Here is a 17,104-nt window from a genome sequence, read left to right as displayed (position 1 = left end):
CTTTTTTTCTTTTTAGTATCCATTCGTTGATGTTTTCCACTTTGCATGTTCTTCTTATATCTTCACTTCTCTCTCGATCCAGTAGTGTTTTCCCAGCTATTCTGCGAAGAATTCTCATTTCGGTTGTCTCTAGTAACTGTTTCGTTTTCGCCGTGTCTGGTCGAGTTTCTGCGGTATGTGACATAATAGGTCTTACCATTGCCTTGTAGATTCTTGCTTTGGTCTCTATGTCCATGTTTTTGTTTCGCCATATTGTGTCATTCAAACAACCCGCTATTCTGGATGCCTTCATTGTCTGTTCTCTTACCTCTGCTTCAACATCACCATATCCTGAGATTTCTATTCCTAGGTACTTAAATCTCATTTCCTGCTGAATAACCTTCCCTTCAATTTCCAGTTTGCATCTTAACGGCGTCTTTGATGTTGTCATGCATTTAGTTTTCTGGGCCGATATTTTCATGTTGAATGATTTGGCTATGCAGTTAAATCGGTGTAGTAGACGTTGTAGATCATCCTCATTTTCGGCCACTAATACAGCGTCATCAGCATAGCATAGGATGGTTATTTCTTCGCTGCCCATTTTATATCCTTTTAGCAGTCTTACGTTTCTTATTATTTCGTCCATAATGATGTTAAAAAGCAGGGGACTTAGGGAATCCCCTTGTCGGATACCACGACCTGCATCAATCGGTTCAGTCAAGGCGCCATTTATCTTTGCTTGGATCTTATTGTTTCTATAGATGTCCTCTATGGTCTTGATAAGATTATTCGGAATTTGCCGGTTATAGAGGAGGTGTATAACATCCTTTAGCTGCACTCGGTCGAATGCCTTTTCCAAATCAATGAAACACATATATGCTGGTCTGTTGTATTCAATTGATTTTTCTGTTATCTGTCTTATGATGAAAACCGCGTCTGTGCACGATCTGCCTGATCTGAATCTCTGCTGTTCGTCTTCCAGATTCTTTAAGCTGTTAATTTTATTCGTTATAATCTTTGTCGCTAGTTTTAATGAAGTGTTTAAAAGATTGATTCCCCTGTAGTTTGTAGGCAGCTTTTTGTCTCCTTTTTTTAAGAAAAAAAAAAAAAAAAAATATGTAAACCTGTATATTGATATTTTATCTTATTAATAATATATTTTCTACTAAAAATTGTTTCTATAAATGAAATGCTATTTGTAGATGTTGTCCAGAAATAACAACGATTTACTTGCTGATAAGAGCAAAAAAACTGCAAGATCCGCAGACTCGATTCAAAGAGTATTTTAATGATGTTGTATGTAAAGTTACGTAATTTGAACTAATTATTATGTCAATAAAAAATATCACCAATGTTACCAGGTATATTTAAATTTTCAGATTTTTGATAGATTGAAGAAAGAACAAAAAAATGTCGAAAAAAAATTATTCTGATTGAAGGAGACACGAGTCAAATGAATTTAGGATTGTCAGAGAAATACCGCGCACGCATTAAAGATACCGATTTAATTTTCCACAGTGCAGCATCCGTGCGTTTTATGGATAATATTCGTTTAATAGTTAATACGAATATTAGGGGAACAAGGGATCTCCTCTTGCTCGCACAGGAGATGGAAAGCTTGAGGGTACTGTTTTCCTGATTAATTATTTAAACATTGGATTTATATAAAAAATAAACTGTTCTTATTTTGTAATAAATTTTTTCTTCAGGCTTTTGTTTATGTATCAACGGCATATTCCTACTGCGTATATAGTAAAACTCAAGAAAAATTCTATTAGCCACCTATAAAGACAGAAGACATAATTAAATTGACAGAGATTCTGAAAGAAGATCAATTAGATTTAATAACACCAAAGTAATAAAACGAGAATACTATTGCTTTTTTTTTAGAGCTAAGTCGATTAGCAAATTCGTTTATTTCATAGGCTACTTGGTAATTGGCCCAACACCTATGCATATTCGAAGGCAATCTGTAAAGACACTGTACGGCAGTATTCTAATGGAATTCCTGCTTGCATCGTTCGGCCATCCATTGTTGTCGCAACAGGAAAGGAATTAATCGCCGGTTGGATAAGCAATCTGTATGGAATAATAGGTATTGCTGTAGAAAGTGCGACTGGTGTTTTACATACGCTATATTGTAATGAAAACTTTATTTGCAACATAATTCCTGTCGACTATGTTGTCAAAAACATTATTGCTGCCGCATGGTACGTTGCACAAAAACAGTAAGTTTTTTCTTCTTTTCTGAAAAATCTCTAAAATTTGCTTTTAGTTGAACTTTTAAAATAATAATTAGAGTGAATAAGAAAGAACTTTTATTGCAGATACATACCACAGATTATTAATCTCTCTAACAGATAAGACAAATATTTGCCTGTTAACAAAGATATTCCAATTTATTTACTTTAAAAAAGTTTTATGGTATTACTTCCTATGGTTTAACTATAATTATTCTTTTCATTTTTTTTTTACAATTTTTTGGCACTGGATACCAGCAATTATAGTAGACTAGATAGCTTATCTTATTGGAAGAAAGCTAAGGTAATATCTGACAATATTTTAGATTAACAAACGATTTATTATTTGTCGATAAAAAAGAACATCATTAACTTTATTGTATATTTTTTTAGATTACTTAAAATCTACAGAAATATAGAAAAGTTTAAATATGTAATGAATTACTTTACATTTACCGAATGGGAATTCACAAACGTCACAAACGATAACGTTTTGAAATTATGGGACAAACTATCTGTAGTCGATAAACATAAATTCTTTTTTAATGTTTCTGATATTGATTGGGAATGTTTTTCTAATACTTACATTAAGGGAGTTCGAGTATATTTACTTAAAGATCCGATGGAGACGGTTGACGAATCAAGACCATTTTATAGAAGGTAACTTTTTGACAATGTCTTTTTTATAACAAATATAATTATTACCAATTTATTATTTATTCATTCGTCTTATTGTTTATTGTTTCCAAATTAACAATAGCTAATTATACGATAAAATGATTGTTTTATGCCTTAATTCTTTGGATCTTCTTTTCGTTATTATATTTCCTTTTTTCTTCTGTATTTTCTTTCTAATAATCTGTGAAAAACAACAATAAAGAGATCTTTAATAATTCATTTTTATATTGAATGAGTAGAATTTTTAAAGTTATACTTCGTTTAGCGCGTTTGGGAAAATGTGATGAGAGTGAAAATTTTTTTACAGACGTTTTACAAATTTTTAAACATACATTTTACAAATATTTACATGGTAAATTTCGACACCACGAAGTTTGTCGTATTTACAATTCGCGGCAAAGCGATTTCAAATTTTCGGCATAAAGTTGTCTTCTCTTCTTCTTCCCCTTTTTTTCTCAAGCGGGTCAACCATCCAAGTACTAATCGTACTCAGCGCTGCATTACTTAAATGTTCGAGCGAGAACTAATGCTGTAACCGCGCCTCGGCCGTTGACGCATAAAGTAAATCGATATATCTCCCTTACATTTATTGTGGACTGATATCTATATTTTTATATTTTTTTTTTATTTTTCTTTTTTTATTCTTTCTTATATATATAATATATCGATCGATTGAAAATATTTCTTGAATTTATTTAGTTAACTTAATAGAAAAGAATAATTAGTAGCTTATCTACTCATATTTTCAATCCTCCTCCTTTTTACCTGGTCACGCTATAAATATATATATATATATATATATTTATATAAAATTAAATAACTTCAATAAATAAATGAGAATAAAAATATAATAGTAAAAGAAAAATAATCTTCTTCCATTAGAAAATATTTTCGATCATCAAGCAGGGAAGAGGAAAACGTTTCTTTATCAACTATATTCTATGTAAAAATAAAATTTATAATAATAATACTAATAATGTAATAATAACAACAGTAATTAAAAAATAAACTAGGAAAATTATTAATGATAATAATAATAATAATATGTTATCATTGTGATAGGTAATCTGTAATTAATTATAAAAATATGGAGAACTTAGCATGAAAGAATGGAAACGTATTGTGCAACATGAATTTTTTTTTATTGTCTTGAAGTTATACTTCTTTTTCAATACTAAATAACGAGCGTAGCCTAACGAGGATTTCCTTCAGAATTTGTGAGACACTCAACGTAATTACAATTTATGTACCATTTATAAAGATTATAGATTCTTAGCGTATATTCGAAATACGCGGCTCAATCATTTCGAAAATATTGAAAATAAGGAAATTTTCTTATCGTCCCTCCTCACTTTTTAAACCGTTGTTAAGCAGGCTATGCAGGGCCTATTAAACATAGCGCTTGTCCAATTCTTCCACTGGACGCCTACGACGACACATCTTAGATATGCAGCAAAGAATTTTCAAAGAAAGCGACGAACAAAGCGATTTAATCTAGAAGCGAAATAAGAAAAGTATAAGTATTCTTTAAGCTTCCATAAACGAGGTGAACCTTTTTGTTCAATCCGTATACAAGCGAAGCGAGCAAGAGGTGAGATACGTGTTTAATTTTTTGTTAAAACCGCAATTCCTTATTATATTTAATTTATCAACCAGAGCTTTTAGGCTACAAGACTTTTTGCCTGACGAGACAATATAATATATTACTTTATATTGATTTAACCAAGAGTTTTTCTTTTTTCTTATTTGTTGTTTTATTTTATTAATTTTTTTAATAATTGTATTTAATTTAAATTTTGTCTAAATTTTTAATAATTGTATTTTATTTAAATTTTGTTAAAGTTTTTATTGAAGTTATATTTTACGTTATTTACAAATGTAGAATATATATTGGCATTCGGGAAAATTGTAGTTATTTCATATTGTATACAATGAAGATGGAGAAGTAAATGTTGTGTGGCTTAAGTTTCTAGTTTCACTAAAGATTTGCCCAAAAATCGTACAAAAAGTTGCTGGACACGTTGCGATTTAAATTAATAAAACAATAGTGCCGATCGGACGTAGATCTTCAACTATTCTCCTTAGCAACAATACAAAAATTAATATTAGGCGTTCACACTTATCTATAGTTTAAATTTAATTATTTATTATTATTTATTGAAAATTTATTTATTTTAATTTAATTATTTTAATTATTTTAATTTTGAAGTTATTATTAAACTATAATCTCTTGCAGCTTTTTATTGACCAGGATCAGTATACATAAAATTTCTGTTTTAGTTTTCAATATGCCTAAAACTAATGCAGAGAAATGTAGAGATTATCGTCTTCGTAGGAAAAAGAATAAGGAAAATAATGAAAATAATGAGGAAAATAAGGAAAACAAAATGCACGCAAATGCAAAACGTTTTAGGGTTCTTGGCTGCGAAGAAAAATTATTCAAAAAGGTTATGAATTGCCTGCGAATGAAATTTTATGTACTCCGTCAACTTCTAATTTACTTTGCGAACCATAGGCTAAGCCTGTGATTACCGGTACAAATTTAAATAATTTAAATGTCCCAGCAATAACCAATATTATTGCTAATTATTTATTTTTTTGTTTGGTTTTTATGTTTTGAAGTCATTTGAAGTTACTTACATTTATTTTATTTAAGATTTATTTAACATTTATTTCTTCAAGAAATCCAATTGTCTGCGAATGGAACTTTATGTAACCCATCAACTTTGAATTTACTAGTGACTTCTGAACCATTGGCTCAGCCTGGGATTAACGGTACAAATTTATAGAATTTAAAATATATAGCAATAACTAATAGTACTGCTAATTATTATTTTTGAACTTATACTTCTTTTTGGTACGTTTGGGAATTTAGTCTTTATTTTTTACTTTTACTTCTTCAAGATGCATCGTTGTCTACTGCAAAAGATGACTATCACAATTATATTACTGTGCAAACTGATGTGAATATGGAAAATACTTCTATGCAGTGTCATCATCGTATAACATCAAAAAACATTACATTAACAAACATGGGGCAAAGTTCACGATCTCAAGCACGAAATAATCAATATTTATTATATATTAATATATATTAAATAACAATATTAAACGTTGTTAGCTGTGATAGAGTGCCAGCGCTAAAGTAGCTTGGCCAAAGAATGAGCGGTAAGGAGAGCGGTGCTAATCGTCGTATAGGATAAAGTAGAAATCTGCATATCGACAGCAGGCCGTTACAGTACTCTCCAACGAGCGACTAAGGCTAACCTAAGTCGTGAAACGTATCTTCACCTAGAAAAGTACGTTTTATGGTAATTCGAGATCGGAGATTGGCTGTCGTTGTTGCCCTCCATGATCGGGGTGATGTCCGTTTGCTCAGTGGCCTCGAAGAAAGCTGGTTTGAGTCGCTCTGTCGAGATCGTCGACTGTTTTCCATTAACGTTGACGCGGAAAACGCTATCCGATATCCTTTCCAACACGTTGAACGGGCCCTCGTAGGGTTGACAAAGCCGTCCTGAAGAACCACCGACCCTGACAAACACGTGGGTGCAGGAATGCAGAGTCTTATGCGCAAAGGCCCTATCCTTGGAGTGACGCGCAGCTGATGCTGACCGAACTCGACGCATTTTCTCCCGAAGAGGCTCGAGGAATATCTGCGGATCGTTTGCAAGTTCATCACTGAAGAAGTATTCGCCAGGAAGCCTTAGCGTCGTCCCGTAAACGAGCTCTGCTGCTGTTGCTCGAAGGTCTTCCTTGAAGCTGGTGCGTAGGCCTAGCAAGACGACGGGAAGAACGTCGACCCTGTCTTGTGTACCATGGCACATGATTGCAGCTTTAAGCGAACGGTGTTATCACTATATCATCCCATTGAAGGCAGGATTATACGCGGCTGTCCGAGTACGTTGACAACCTAAAAGTTTCATCAAAGCTTGAAAAAAGGTAGATTCGAACTGCGAACTTTGGTCTGTAGTCACGATGGCGGGTGCTCCGAAGCGAGCGACCCAACCGCTGAAGAATGCCTTCGTGACGCTATCGGCTGACATATCGGCTATGGGGATTGCTTCCCGCCACCTGGTGAACCGATCAATCATCGTAAGGCAGTAGCGGTAACCTCTCGATAATGGCAGTTGTCCAACGATATCAATATGGACATGATGGAAACTGGTCTGGTATTGCAATTCGTTCCGGAGCGGTCTTCGTGTGTCGTTGAATCTTGCTGCGTTGGCACAGCAGACAGGTGCGTACCCAACGGGTAATATCGCTGTTCATGCCGGGCCAGACGAACCGTTGCGCTATTTACCTCTTAGTAGAACGTGCGCTGAAATGTGCCAGGTTGTGCGAAGTATCAAAGATGCGTTTTCGCAGCGTCTGCGGAACGTATGGTCGGACATCCGTTCCAGAGACGTCGCAGTAAATGACTGTCTCGGTGTTATCGACGCGTTACTTTCGTAGAACGAGAGACGTTGTTGCTCCAGCATCGATCAGGGCAGCGAGTTCCTCGTCTCTCGCTTGATGTTCTGCCAAGTTCTGTGTGTGGACAACGACAGGCATGCTAATTTCCTCTACCCTGGAGAGCGCGTCCGCGACTGTATTCTCGTCGCCTGCGACATGGATGATATTGGTGGTTAACTGCCCAATATAGTCCAAATGTCGTGGTTGTCGTGGTGACGTCTTGCTCGCCTTCTCTCGCGATGCGAAAGTTAATGGTTAATGTTCAGTCTTTATTATTAGGTGTCGTCCTTTGACCAAGAATCGGAAGAATTTGAGGCTGCTATAAATTGCCTGTAGCTCTCTTTCGTAAGTCGAATATCTTGTCTGCGTTTGCAAGAGCTTTTTCGAGAAGAAACCTTAAGGTTGAAATTAATCCCCACTCTATTGCTGCAAGACTGCTCCTATAGCGTTGTCGGAGGCGTCCGTCTGCAGGATCAGCGGTGCATCTGCACAAGGATGTGCAAGTAGTGATGCTTCACCGAGTTGTCGTTTGCACGTATCGAACGCGCGCTCTGCGTCCGGAGCCCATTCGATAAATCGCCGGTCCTTCTTCCTGGCGCCTACCAGATAGGCGTGCAGTGGTTCCTGCTCCGATGAGGCGTGCGGAATAAAACGACGATAAAAGTAAACAGTTCCCAAGAATCTTCATAGGTCGCTGATGTCCTCGGTCTTGGATACTTTTGATGGAATCCACGCGCTCCTCCACTGGACGTGTACCTTGCGCGTTGATTTTGTAGCCGAGGTACTCGACCTCGCTTGCACCGGAGGTGCATCTGGATACGTTGATAGAGAGGCTGAAATCGCGTAACCTGTCGAATAACGCGCGAAGATGCCTTGTGTGCTTCCCTGGCGTTGACGACGCTACCAAGATATCGTCAATATAGCAGTAGCAAAAATCCAATCCTCTCAACGCGCTCTCCATAAAACGCTGGAAAGTCTGTTCTGCGTTCCGGAGTCCGAAGAGTATGACGTTAAATTCGAAAAGGCCAAACGGCGTGATTACGGCTGTGTTTTGGTGATCCTCCGAATCTATTGGAATCTGATGATATGCGCGTTCTAAATCGATAACTGTAAATATCGTGCAACCATTTAAACTATGCGCGAAATCATGCAAATGTGGAATTAGATAACGGTCTGTTTCCCATAGATTAAAGAATCAGGATTCCACCAAAAAACATGGAAGTTTGGTTTTTTTTTGACTAACTTATTCTCCGTAGAAAAATATAAACTTGAAATTCTACGAAGTATTTTTCACCTGTCGTTAAACGTAAATGTACATTTCATTTAATCATTTCAATTTCAGAATTCCCTTACACTCAGGATTTTTGCAGCGTCTTTTCTGCTTCTTCTTCTTTCTCCAGCGTCTAAATAGGCATATTGCCTGTACTTCATCGCAACTCGCTTCTTGTAGGTATATCGTCCGCCCATCGTTTTCGTGGTCTTCCTGGGCTTGTTTCCTGGTGGTGATCTATCCCTAGCGATCTTCACAATTCGGTCCCCTGTCTTTCGGGTTCTGTGATCGTTCCACTGAATTTTCCTCCCCAATACCCAATCATTGATGTTTTCGATTTGGCATGTTCTTCTGAGGGCCTCACTTCTTTCTATCCCATAGAGATTTTCCGGTTATTCTCCGGATTATTTTCATTTCCGCTGCCTCTATCATCTGGCGGGTTTTAGATGTCTCGGGTCTTGTTTCCGCCGCATATGTTAGTATGGGTCTTATAGTGGCCTTGTAAATACGGCTTTTTGTGTCAATTCTGAGATGAATGTTGCGGAATATTGTGTCATTGAGTTGTGCCGCAGCTCTTGTTGCCTTAACCACTTGTGTTCTTATTCCGTTTCTATTTCACCAAAGCTGGAAATTTCTATGCCTTAGTAGTCAAACTTCATCACTTTTTGTATAATGCTCCCATCAACCACCAATTTACATCTAAAGGGTTTCTTGGATGTGGTCATGCACTTAGTTTTGGATGTAGATATTACCATCCCAAGAGATTGAGCCATTGTGTTTAACTCATGTAGAAGTCTCTGCAGATCGTCTTCATTTTCCGCTATTAAAACTGCGTCGTCTGCATAGCATATGATTTTCAGTTCTCTATCTCCCATCCTATAACCTCTCTGTTTACAGACTTTTTTTATAATTTCATCCATGATAATATTGAATAGTAGCGGGCTCAGTGAGTCTCCCTGTCTAATGCCTCTTCCAGTGTTATGGGTTCTGTTAGTTCGTTATCTATATTTGCCTGTATGTTGTTGTTCTGGTATATATCTTCTATTGTTTTTATGATGTTTTTGGTATTTGTCTGTTATAGAGGAGATGAACGACATCAGTTAGTCGTATCCTATCGATCGCTATTTTTAGGTCTATAAAGCTGAAGAACGCCGGTTTATTATATTCTATCGACTTTTCCGTTATTTGTCTGACGACGAATGCTGTATCTGTACATGATCGTAGAGGTCTGAACCCTTGTTGTTCGTCAGCTAGTGTTATCCTTTACTGATAAGATTTGATATTACTTTGGTGACTAATTTCAACTTAGTGCATAGCAGATTTATTCCTCTATAGTTCCCGGGCTGTTTTTTATCTCCTTTTTTAAAGAGTAAAATCATTATGCTTGTTCTTCATTCGTCCAGAATTTTTTGTTGTTCGAGGATCCTTTGTGTGAGAATAGTCAACTCCTGAACCAATCTTTCTCCACCGTATTTGAGGAGTTCATTTGCGATGCCGTCTTGACAAGAGCTCTTCCGGTTTTTCAATCCATATAGTGCTTTTCTCATGTCAGCTTCGTCGATAGAATGTTATTATTTATCATATATCTGGGACACCTTGTGTTGTGTTAGGTTGGTCATCCTTTATAGGTCTTTTAGATATGCGGTCCATGTTTCCTTATCAATTAGTCTTACTGGTATTAATTCCGTAATTTCTTTCTTCTGGTTTCTAATGAATCTCCACATTTGTTTTTGAGACCGTAAAAGTCCTTCTCTAGTTGTTTTAAAAACTTTTCCCAGTGCATGTCCTTCATTCTTCTAACTAGCGTACCAGTTTCTATCCTGATGTTTTTGTATGCGTTGTAAGACTCGGCAGTTCTACTTGTTAGATATTTAAGGTAGGCTTGTTTTTTCTTCTTACATTGTTCTTTTATCTCTTCGCAGAACAATGGAGTATTATTTTTTGCGAGGCCTTTTTTTACATTTCTTGGTTCCCAATGCCTCTATGGCCGCGCTTTTTATGTTTGTTTTTAGTTTCAGCCATATAGTGTTTACTTCGTCACGATTATCAGCTGGGTTCAGTTCGATTTTTTCTCCTAAACGTCTTTTGTATAATTCTCGTGTTGTTGTATCCCAGAAGGTATCTATCTTTATTGTTTCTTCGTTTTTACGTGACTTTGATCTTTTCTTTTGTGATGGCATTTGATTCTAAATTTACCAAGAAGTAGACTGTGGTCGCTTCCAATGTCGGCTGATTTAAGTGTTCTCACATCCAAGATTTCAGATGATGGTATATAACTATTGGTTAAGATATAATCAATGGTTGAGCGTTGACCCCGTGTGTTGCTAAAAGTGTACTTGTGTTGCTCTTTGTGTTTAAAAAATGTGTTTGTGATACAGCGTCTTCTGTTGTCCGTAAAAAATTGACCAATATACTACTTCATCTTTTCGCAGGTTTTGTATTGGATGTACTGTATTTGGTCTTCTTTTTATATTTTTATGTAATTGTTTATCTACATTGATAAAAACCGAAAACTCTCTTTTCTTATGGATTCCATTGTGCTCTTAACATAAATAAAATGCAATATTAGTTTTAAATGTCAACGATTTATATTGATTTCTGGGGCTTTTTTTCCGTAAAAATCTATCCCTCTTGTATCTTTATAGCTCTTTCGCAATAAAATTGATAAACATGGTAAGAAATTGTTCGCTGCAACAAATTCCTCAACTTGTTCTGACATTTGACCGAACACACAAGCTTTTCCTAAATAAAAAGAAATGTCTCTACAACAAAAAAAGATTTAGCTTGCTTCTATTGCAGACAGCGTATACAATATTTATTTTGTTATTTCAGGTTGATGGTATTAGCAATAATCATTAAGATTGGTATTAGTTGTCTCGGAAACATTATAGAATTAAGATTTATATGCCATCTCGTTAAAAAAAAACTAAAATTATTTGGAAGAAAGCCGAAAAATTATCATGTCACCTAAAAGTAACACTGGATCCTAAAGGGTTAATATGTAGTCCATATCAATTTCTGTCCTCTCGTGTTTTTGTAGGTTAATTTGTGTTGCAGTTTATGGGGGTAGAACGTGTTGTAAATTGGTAGTTCGTTCATGACAGAGAAGTTAGTTAGCCTGTCCCCATTGCAATTGGTGGTATTCTCATTAAAACAGTTTTTTATCCCATTGACTATCATATTACCGATCCTTGCATTGAAGTCACCAAGTATTACAGTCACGTTATGCCTAGGTATGTTGTCTAGGTGCGCTTGCATCGGTTCATGGAATTCCTCTTTCTTTTTTTGTGTTTTGGTAACATCTGGAGCATATGCACTAAATATGTTTGTCGGTATCTTCTTTTGGAACTGTAGCGTTACCTGTAGTATCCTGTCGCTGATATATTTGGACTATGTTGAGGAAAATAAAAAAAAAGATGGACGCCGAGCACTTTACAATAGACAGGTTTAATTTTAAATATTTCAGTTACAAACAGGTGGTTATCACGTGTTACCCTAAGTGAGACGGGTGAGAAGTCGGTTTTTAATAGAGTGAGACGGCTAAAGAGAGGTTCTGGATTGTATTTATCACCTGAGCAAGGCTTTGAGAGACTGTATTAATCACTTGAGTGGTCAAACAAATGGTATAAGATCGAAAATGAGCAAACTGAGATTTCTTTCAGGTGTGCACGTTGTACGCGTAAGAAGACTTCGATTGTAATGGCTGCCGGAGAAGCCAGCGTTACTGCGAGTCTTCAATAGTCGCTAGGGAACGAGGAGTGTCTTCATCGCGCGATACCTGTCGGGTGGCGCCTTCCGTTGGGAACGCTTGTTCCCAAACAGACTCTAATACGTTATTTTCGACTTTCTCGTGTACCAGTAGGCTCACTCTTGAGGTGGCTCTTTCATTTTTGTTTCTTTTTGCTATTGAACAAGATGTACTTTCCATATTTGATGTTTCACTTGCCTTTTTTTTTGGTATTGGGAAAAGCACAGATATCTAGTCTGTGTTTTTCTATTTCCCCTAGTACTTCCTGGTCTTTAATGTCTATGGAAGTTACAATCCAGCATCCTATTTTAAACGTTTTTATTTACCATTTCTTTCGTATTCCTATTTCTCCTTGCTATGTCGTCATTATTATTTTCTGTCCTATACGAGACTACATTTTTAATTCTTCTAAGAGCGCTTTATTTTTTTTACCGAGGGTAGGTTTCTAGCATCACGCTCAAATCCTCCTTTTTAGTCTGGGCTTTTGACCAGCTAGTTATTAACTAGGCGGATTTCTAAACCTAAGAAAAATATTAGTAACCTAAGAAAAATTTTAATTTAAAACAAGTGCGTATTTAGACATGAGAATTAAAAACACGTGCGTGTTTTTAACGATTTATAAAATTATATTTTTAATATGAGTATTTTTCATTTTAAATATGTCTGCTATCTGCTTTATTAAAACCTTTAATTTTCTACACTATTTATATTAACATTGAAAATACAGAATGTTTTTAAATTTTTTTAAATATAATTATTTGATATTATGTTTTGGTATGCCATAGGAGTATAACTTCTTCCGTGCGTACATAAATGCATACATCTGTGTTTTTTTATTTGGTTCTTTTGTGGTAATAATAAACCTTTCCTTGATTACGTGACTATTTGAAGAGAAAAATATCGAGCGTAGAGGATAAAAAAAATGACTTTGGACGAAACAATATTAAAGTTTTAAGAAAGTTTGAGAATGATCAAATAACCTTGTTGATCGACCGACGCCTTGAATCGGTACTCCAATGGTTTTTCTTGTCGTAAAAAAATGCCTTCAAAGGTGAATGTTGGAAATAGTTTATTCGTTAGGAATGAGGATAGGTGAAATAAATTAAAATATATTTTTTGAGCCCAGTCAGTACTGAAAAGTATACTTTATTTGGCCCGTCAGGGAAAAGCCTTTCGGCATAAAAACCCTGGTTAAAGTATAAAGATGTCGATGAATGTTGAGTTAGCTTGATTATCAGCAGCTATCAAAGGTGATGATATATCAAAGGCAGAATAGAATTCTGACCACGTGTGCATTCTTCCTTTGTGGCTTGTAGTGCTTCGCTGATATCTTCGTTGCGCAGAAGTGTAGCTCTCTTCGAAGTGATCGCTCGCAGTTATCGTGGTAGAATATTACGAAGCGCGAGAACACATAGCTTTTATAGAAGAAGGCGATGCAAAGTGCGGGCCAATTGCCGAAAAAACAAATACCGTAGCTGTCGATGCATATGATTGGCCTAATAGAAGTGGTGGGAGAACGCGCGCTAGAAGAACGAAGGCGCCCTTACAAAAGAATCGCTGTGCTCCTTATTTTTTATCACTGTACTGCGATGCTTCCTTATCGCTATGTCTAGCTGTTTTAGATTATTATATAAGGACATTCCTTCATAGCCTTATGTCGCATGACTTATTTATCCCTTCTGCATTTCGAGAGTAATCCAGTCGCTGAAAACTGTTGTGTTTTTGGACAAAACTATGTGTATGTACGTATACGTTAGTGGAAAATGTGTTTCGTAAAACAAGTGAATAACTTAAGTCAAAAAGAGGCGAAAAGAACCATAAACGTCGAGAAACAATGTAATTTTACTATATACTAATACTAATTTTATTCTTAAAAAGTACACTTTTAACGTTTCATATTTCGATAAATTTCATTTCATATTTTGTTTCATATACGATATCATTATTATCTTTTTCCAAACTAAGTTACAAAATTTGCATATAGAAAGAAGAAACAACGTGAAAGAGAAGAGACTTATTAAAATTAGGTAAGCGTATACTCAACGAAACTTACATAACTCTTGTATAATTTTACAGAATTGTTAATCATAGTTATAAAGATATTGTTCGAATTGCCGTTTTTCCTTTTCTTGTGGATTCCCGTCATCAATTCGTTGCTAAAAAATTTTAAACACAGTCATAATTAATGAGATATAAAACTTGCATATAAAAATAATAGCAATATATATATATAATAATTTTAATTATAATACCAGTGAAAATTATAACAATTATACTATCTTAAGAGATTTGATCGAAACAAAAAATAGATAATGTCATTATTGACATAAAAATAAAATTAATTACCTCGTTGTCGGTCTCCCTAACAAAGATATTTTTCTCGTTGTCATTTGGGGAATTATCTGTTAATATTTGGCGAGCAGCGATTACTGAAGAATCTGTGCAAAGTATAGCATTAAGTCGTTTTAAGAACCATGACATCTTTGTGTTATATAAATTTTTGAATTTGGTCTCAGCTAGTGTATTTCCCACAAAATTAGGCAATAATATAAATAAACCATGCAGGGAAGATTCTTTTCTTTTTTTGCATAATTTTTCCACATTAGTGTCTCTTAAGCTATCTTCGTCTAAGTCGAGCGAGGAGAAAATGAAGAATTTTACGTGTGATTGACAGTGCTTTCTACTATATTTATCGAGTATTTCAGTAACTTTAAAATACTTTAACGAAGAAATTGACGAATCTATCTTCGTTCTCTGTAAATCGAATATACCATCGAGTTGACCTATAGTTAAAGCTTCTTTAAATATTTTGTCAAAGCTTGTGGCATTGTTTAAGTCAACCTCTTGTCGAACAATGATCGTTGCTCCATATTCGCGCCATTTAAGGACCAAATTTTCGTTACTTTGTTTTGACATATTAGAAACAATGATAAATTTTCTAGCTCTTTGTTCGATCATCCATTCGGTCAGTACTTTTCCAAAGATATTAAAACCGTCGATAACGAGGTAGCATTTATCGCTATGAAAGAAAAGTTGAGGAATTAAGTTAGAGAATTTTTTTTCTTCTTGCAAGTTGACTAAAACCTGTAAAAAAATACATTCGTATCATAATTGTCAACAAATCGAACGTATTATTTCATAAAGTTTATACATAATTAATTACCTTTCCGTAACGTTCACAAGCCTTAATTTTTCTTTCTTCTGTTGCTCCCTGAATCATAATTCATCGTGATATAATTGGTTTTATTAAACCCGTTTTAGAGCTTTTCTCATCAATTCCGCTAATTCTCTCTTTTTTTTTGTGGTAACTTAATAAGGTCTTGTAAACAGTAACTATATGCACTTATGAACTGTATTAAATTAGATAGTGGTAATGGATTGTAATTAGGCCCTTTAAAATCGTAAATCATTACCAAATGTTTTATATTTTTAACAATGTCCAAACAACTTTCCATATCGTCTAAGATGGAATAGTTTGCAACTACAAAATCAAAACCTTTGCCTTTTGTAATATTCATAATATTAATTGTATAGTGTTCAACTTTGATAATATTAGACTTTGGTAAACTTGGTCGCAACGACTCGATCACCCGTTTTTCTGCATCCGTTTCGTAAGTAGTGTAAACATCAAAATTATAAGATAAGGATAAATTTATGAGAGCCTGTCCTACGTCACTAGCACCATAATGTACTAGCACAGATTTAATTTTTTTAAACCTCCAAGTATCCGAATGCAAAATGCAGAAAGCTGCCAAATATGCTTGGGGAATTGTTGAAGCATCTTCGAAGCTCATAGTGTCTGGAATAATCCAAGTAAAATCTGGATCGGCTGAAATTTCATTACTTATAGTAAAATTATCAACTAGTCCCATTACTCTACGACCTTTCTCATCTGTCCCTGAATATTCTGTAATAGATATCTGTGATTCTAGGCTGACATCATTTTTTAACCAATATTCGTATGCACCTAAGTCAAATGCAGAACATTTTACTTTCACCATCCTATTATTTTTTTCTTTAATCAATGATAATTTTTCAATCCATACTAATGAGCCTGATTTATTAATTTTCGCTTGCCAACGCATAGAAGAAGTAGACTTTACTCGCAATGGCATCCATCTGTATGTGCCTCATACCCCGTTTGGGGCTAATAACTTTTCACGAAGATTAAGTTTTATTTGTGATTCATAGAATTCATTTTAAAGTGAGAATTTCGGTGACTTAGCATCTTGTAGATCAAAATTTGAAGTTTTTAATACGCCGGTTCTCCTTTTATATCTCGAAGTATCTCAAATATATCATTATCGATAATAGTGTTAACCACAAATATAACATTGTCATATTTGTGTCTTGTAAGCAGATTTTTAACCTATCTAAACAGTTTTCGTGGTTCTTAACGACAACAGTTTTTCCTAAATTTCTTTCTTTATGTAAAAGAAGAGCTGTACGACAGAGAGCAATTTTTATTTTCAGGACGATGTTTAATCCCACATTTGTTAATACAGAAATCGCATTATCTTCCTCTTTTGTTTCAATGATTGTCAATAAAAATGATTCTTTACCGAGAGTACTAATAAGTCTTCTTACATCGGTATAATGCGCGTTATTTATAATCGTTAAAATATAATTTTCATGAATTGTCTTATAGAGCAACTCTCTAGCAATTAATTTTATATTGAAATTTTTCCTCGTCCTTTTTATGATATTCTCGAGAAAATCCAAAATATTCTCATTTTT

The 17,104-nt window shown here is 34.9% G+C and overlaps 2 protein-coding genes across 2 annotated transcripts; one reads left to right on the top strand and one right to left on the bottom strand.

Moving 5' to 3' along the window:
* The first annotated feature begins 1,181 nt into the window (after positions 1–1,181).
* On the top strand, positions 1,182–2,883 carry LOC122513654 (fatty acyl-CoA reductase wat-like). The gene is made up of 6 exons (XM_043630072.1): positions 1,182–1,259; positions 1,370–1,603; positions 1,689–1,731; positions 1,795–1,834; positions 1,905–2,207; positions 2,613–2,883. The coding sequence occupies exons 1-6, from the start codon at positions 1,182–1,184 to the stop codon at positions 2,881–2,883; spliced, it is 969 nt and encodes a 322-aa protein (XP_043486007.1).
* An 11,324-nt stretch (positions 2,884–14,207) lies between these two features.
* Positions 14,208–16,368, bottom strand: LOC122513653. The gene is made up of 4 exons (XM_043630071.1): positions 15,781–16,368; positions 15,531–15,578; positions 14,714–15,451; positions 14,208–14,523 (listed from the first exon to the last, which is right to left on the bottom strand). The coding sequence occupies exons 1-4, from the start codon at positions 16,366–16,368 to the stop codon at positions 14,449–14,451; spliced, it is 1,449 nt and encodes a 482-aa protein (XP_043486006.1). The 3' UTR covers positions 14,208–14,448.
* Positions 16,369–17,104: the final 736 nt, after the last annotated feature.

This window comes from Polistes fuscatus, unplaced genomic scaffold (assembly GCF_010416935.1).
Source record: "Polistes fuscatus isolate 324 unplaced genomic scaffold, CU_Pfus_HIC Scaffold122, whole genome shotgun sequence".
NCBI lineage: Eukaryota > Metazoa > Arthropoda > Insecta > Hymenoptera > Vespidae > Polistes > Polistes fuscatus.
The sequence above is the reverse complement of the archived record's forward strand: the minus strand, read 5'-3'. Positions and strand labels throughout refer to the sequence as shown.

Excerpts from the sequence above, each read along its gene's own strand:
- LOC122513654 (XM_043630072.1), top strand. The coding sequence starts at position 1,182 with ATGTTGTCCAGAAATAACAACGATTTACTTGCTGATAAGAGCAAAAAA. Across the intron at positions 1,835-1,904 it reads TTAGATTTAATAACACCAAA|GCTACTTGGTAATTGGCCCA; the intron begins GTAATAAAACGA and ends TTTATTTCATAG. Across the intron at positions 2,208-2,612 it reads TGGTACGTTGCACAAAAACA|ATTACTTAAAATCTACAGAA; the intron begins GTAAGTTTTTTC and ends ATATTTTTTTAG.
- LOC122513653 (XM_043630071.1), bottom strand. The coding sequence starts at position 16,368 with ATGGTGAAAGTAAAATGTTCTGCATTTGACTTAGGTGCATACGAATAT. Across the intron at positions 15,452-15,530 it reads CTTGTGAACGTTACGGAAAG|GTTTTAGTCAACTTGCAAGA; the intron begins GTAATTAATTAT and ends ATTTTTTTACAG. Across the intron at positions 14,524-14,713 it reads TTAGGGAGACCGACAACGAG|CAACGAATTGATGACGGGAA; the intron begins GTAATTAATTTT and ends AAAATTTTTTAG.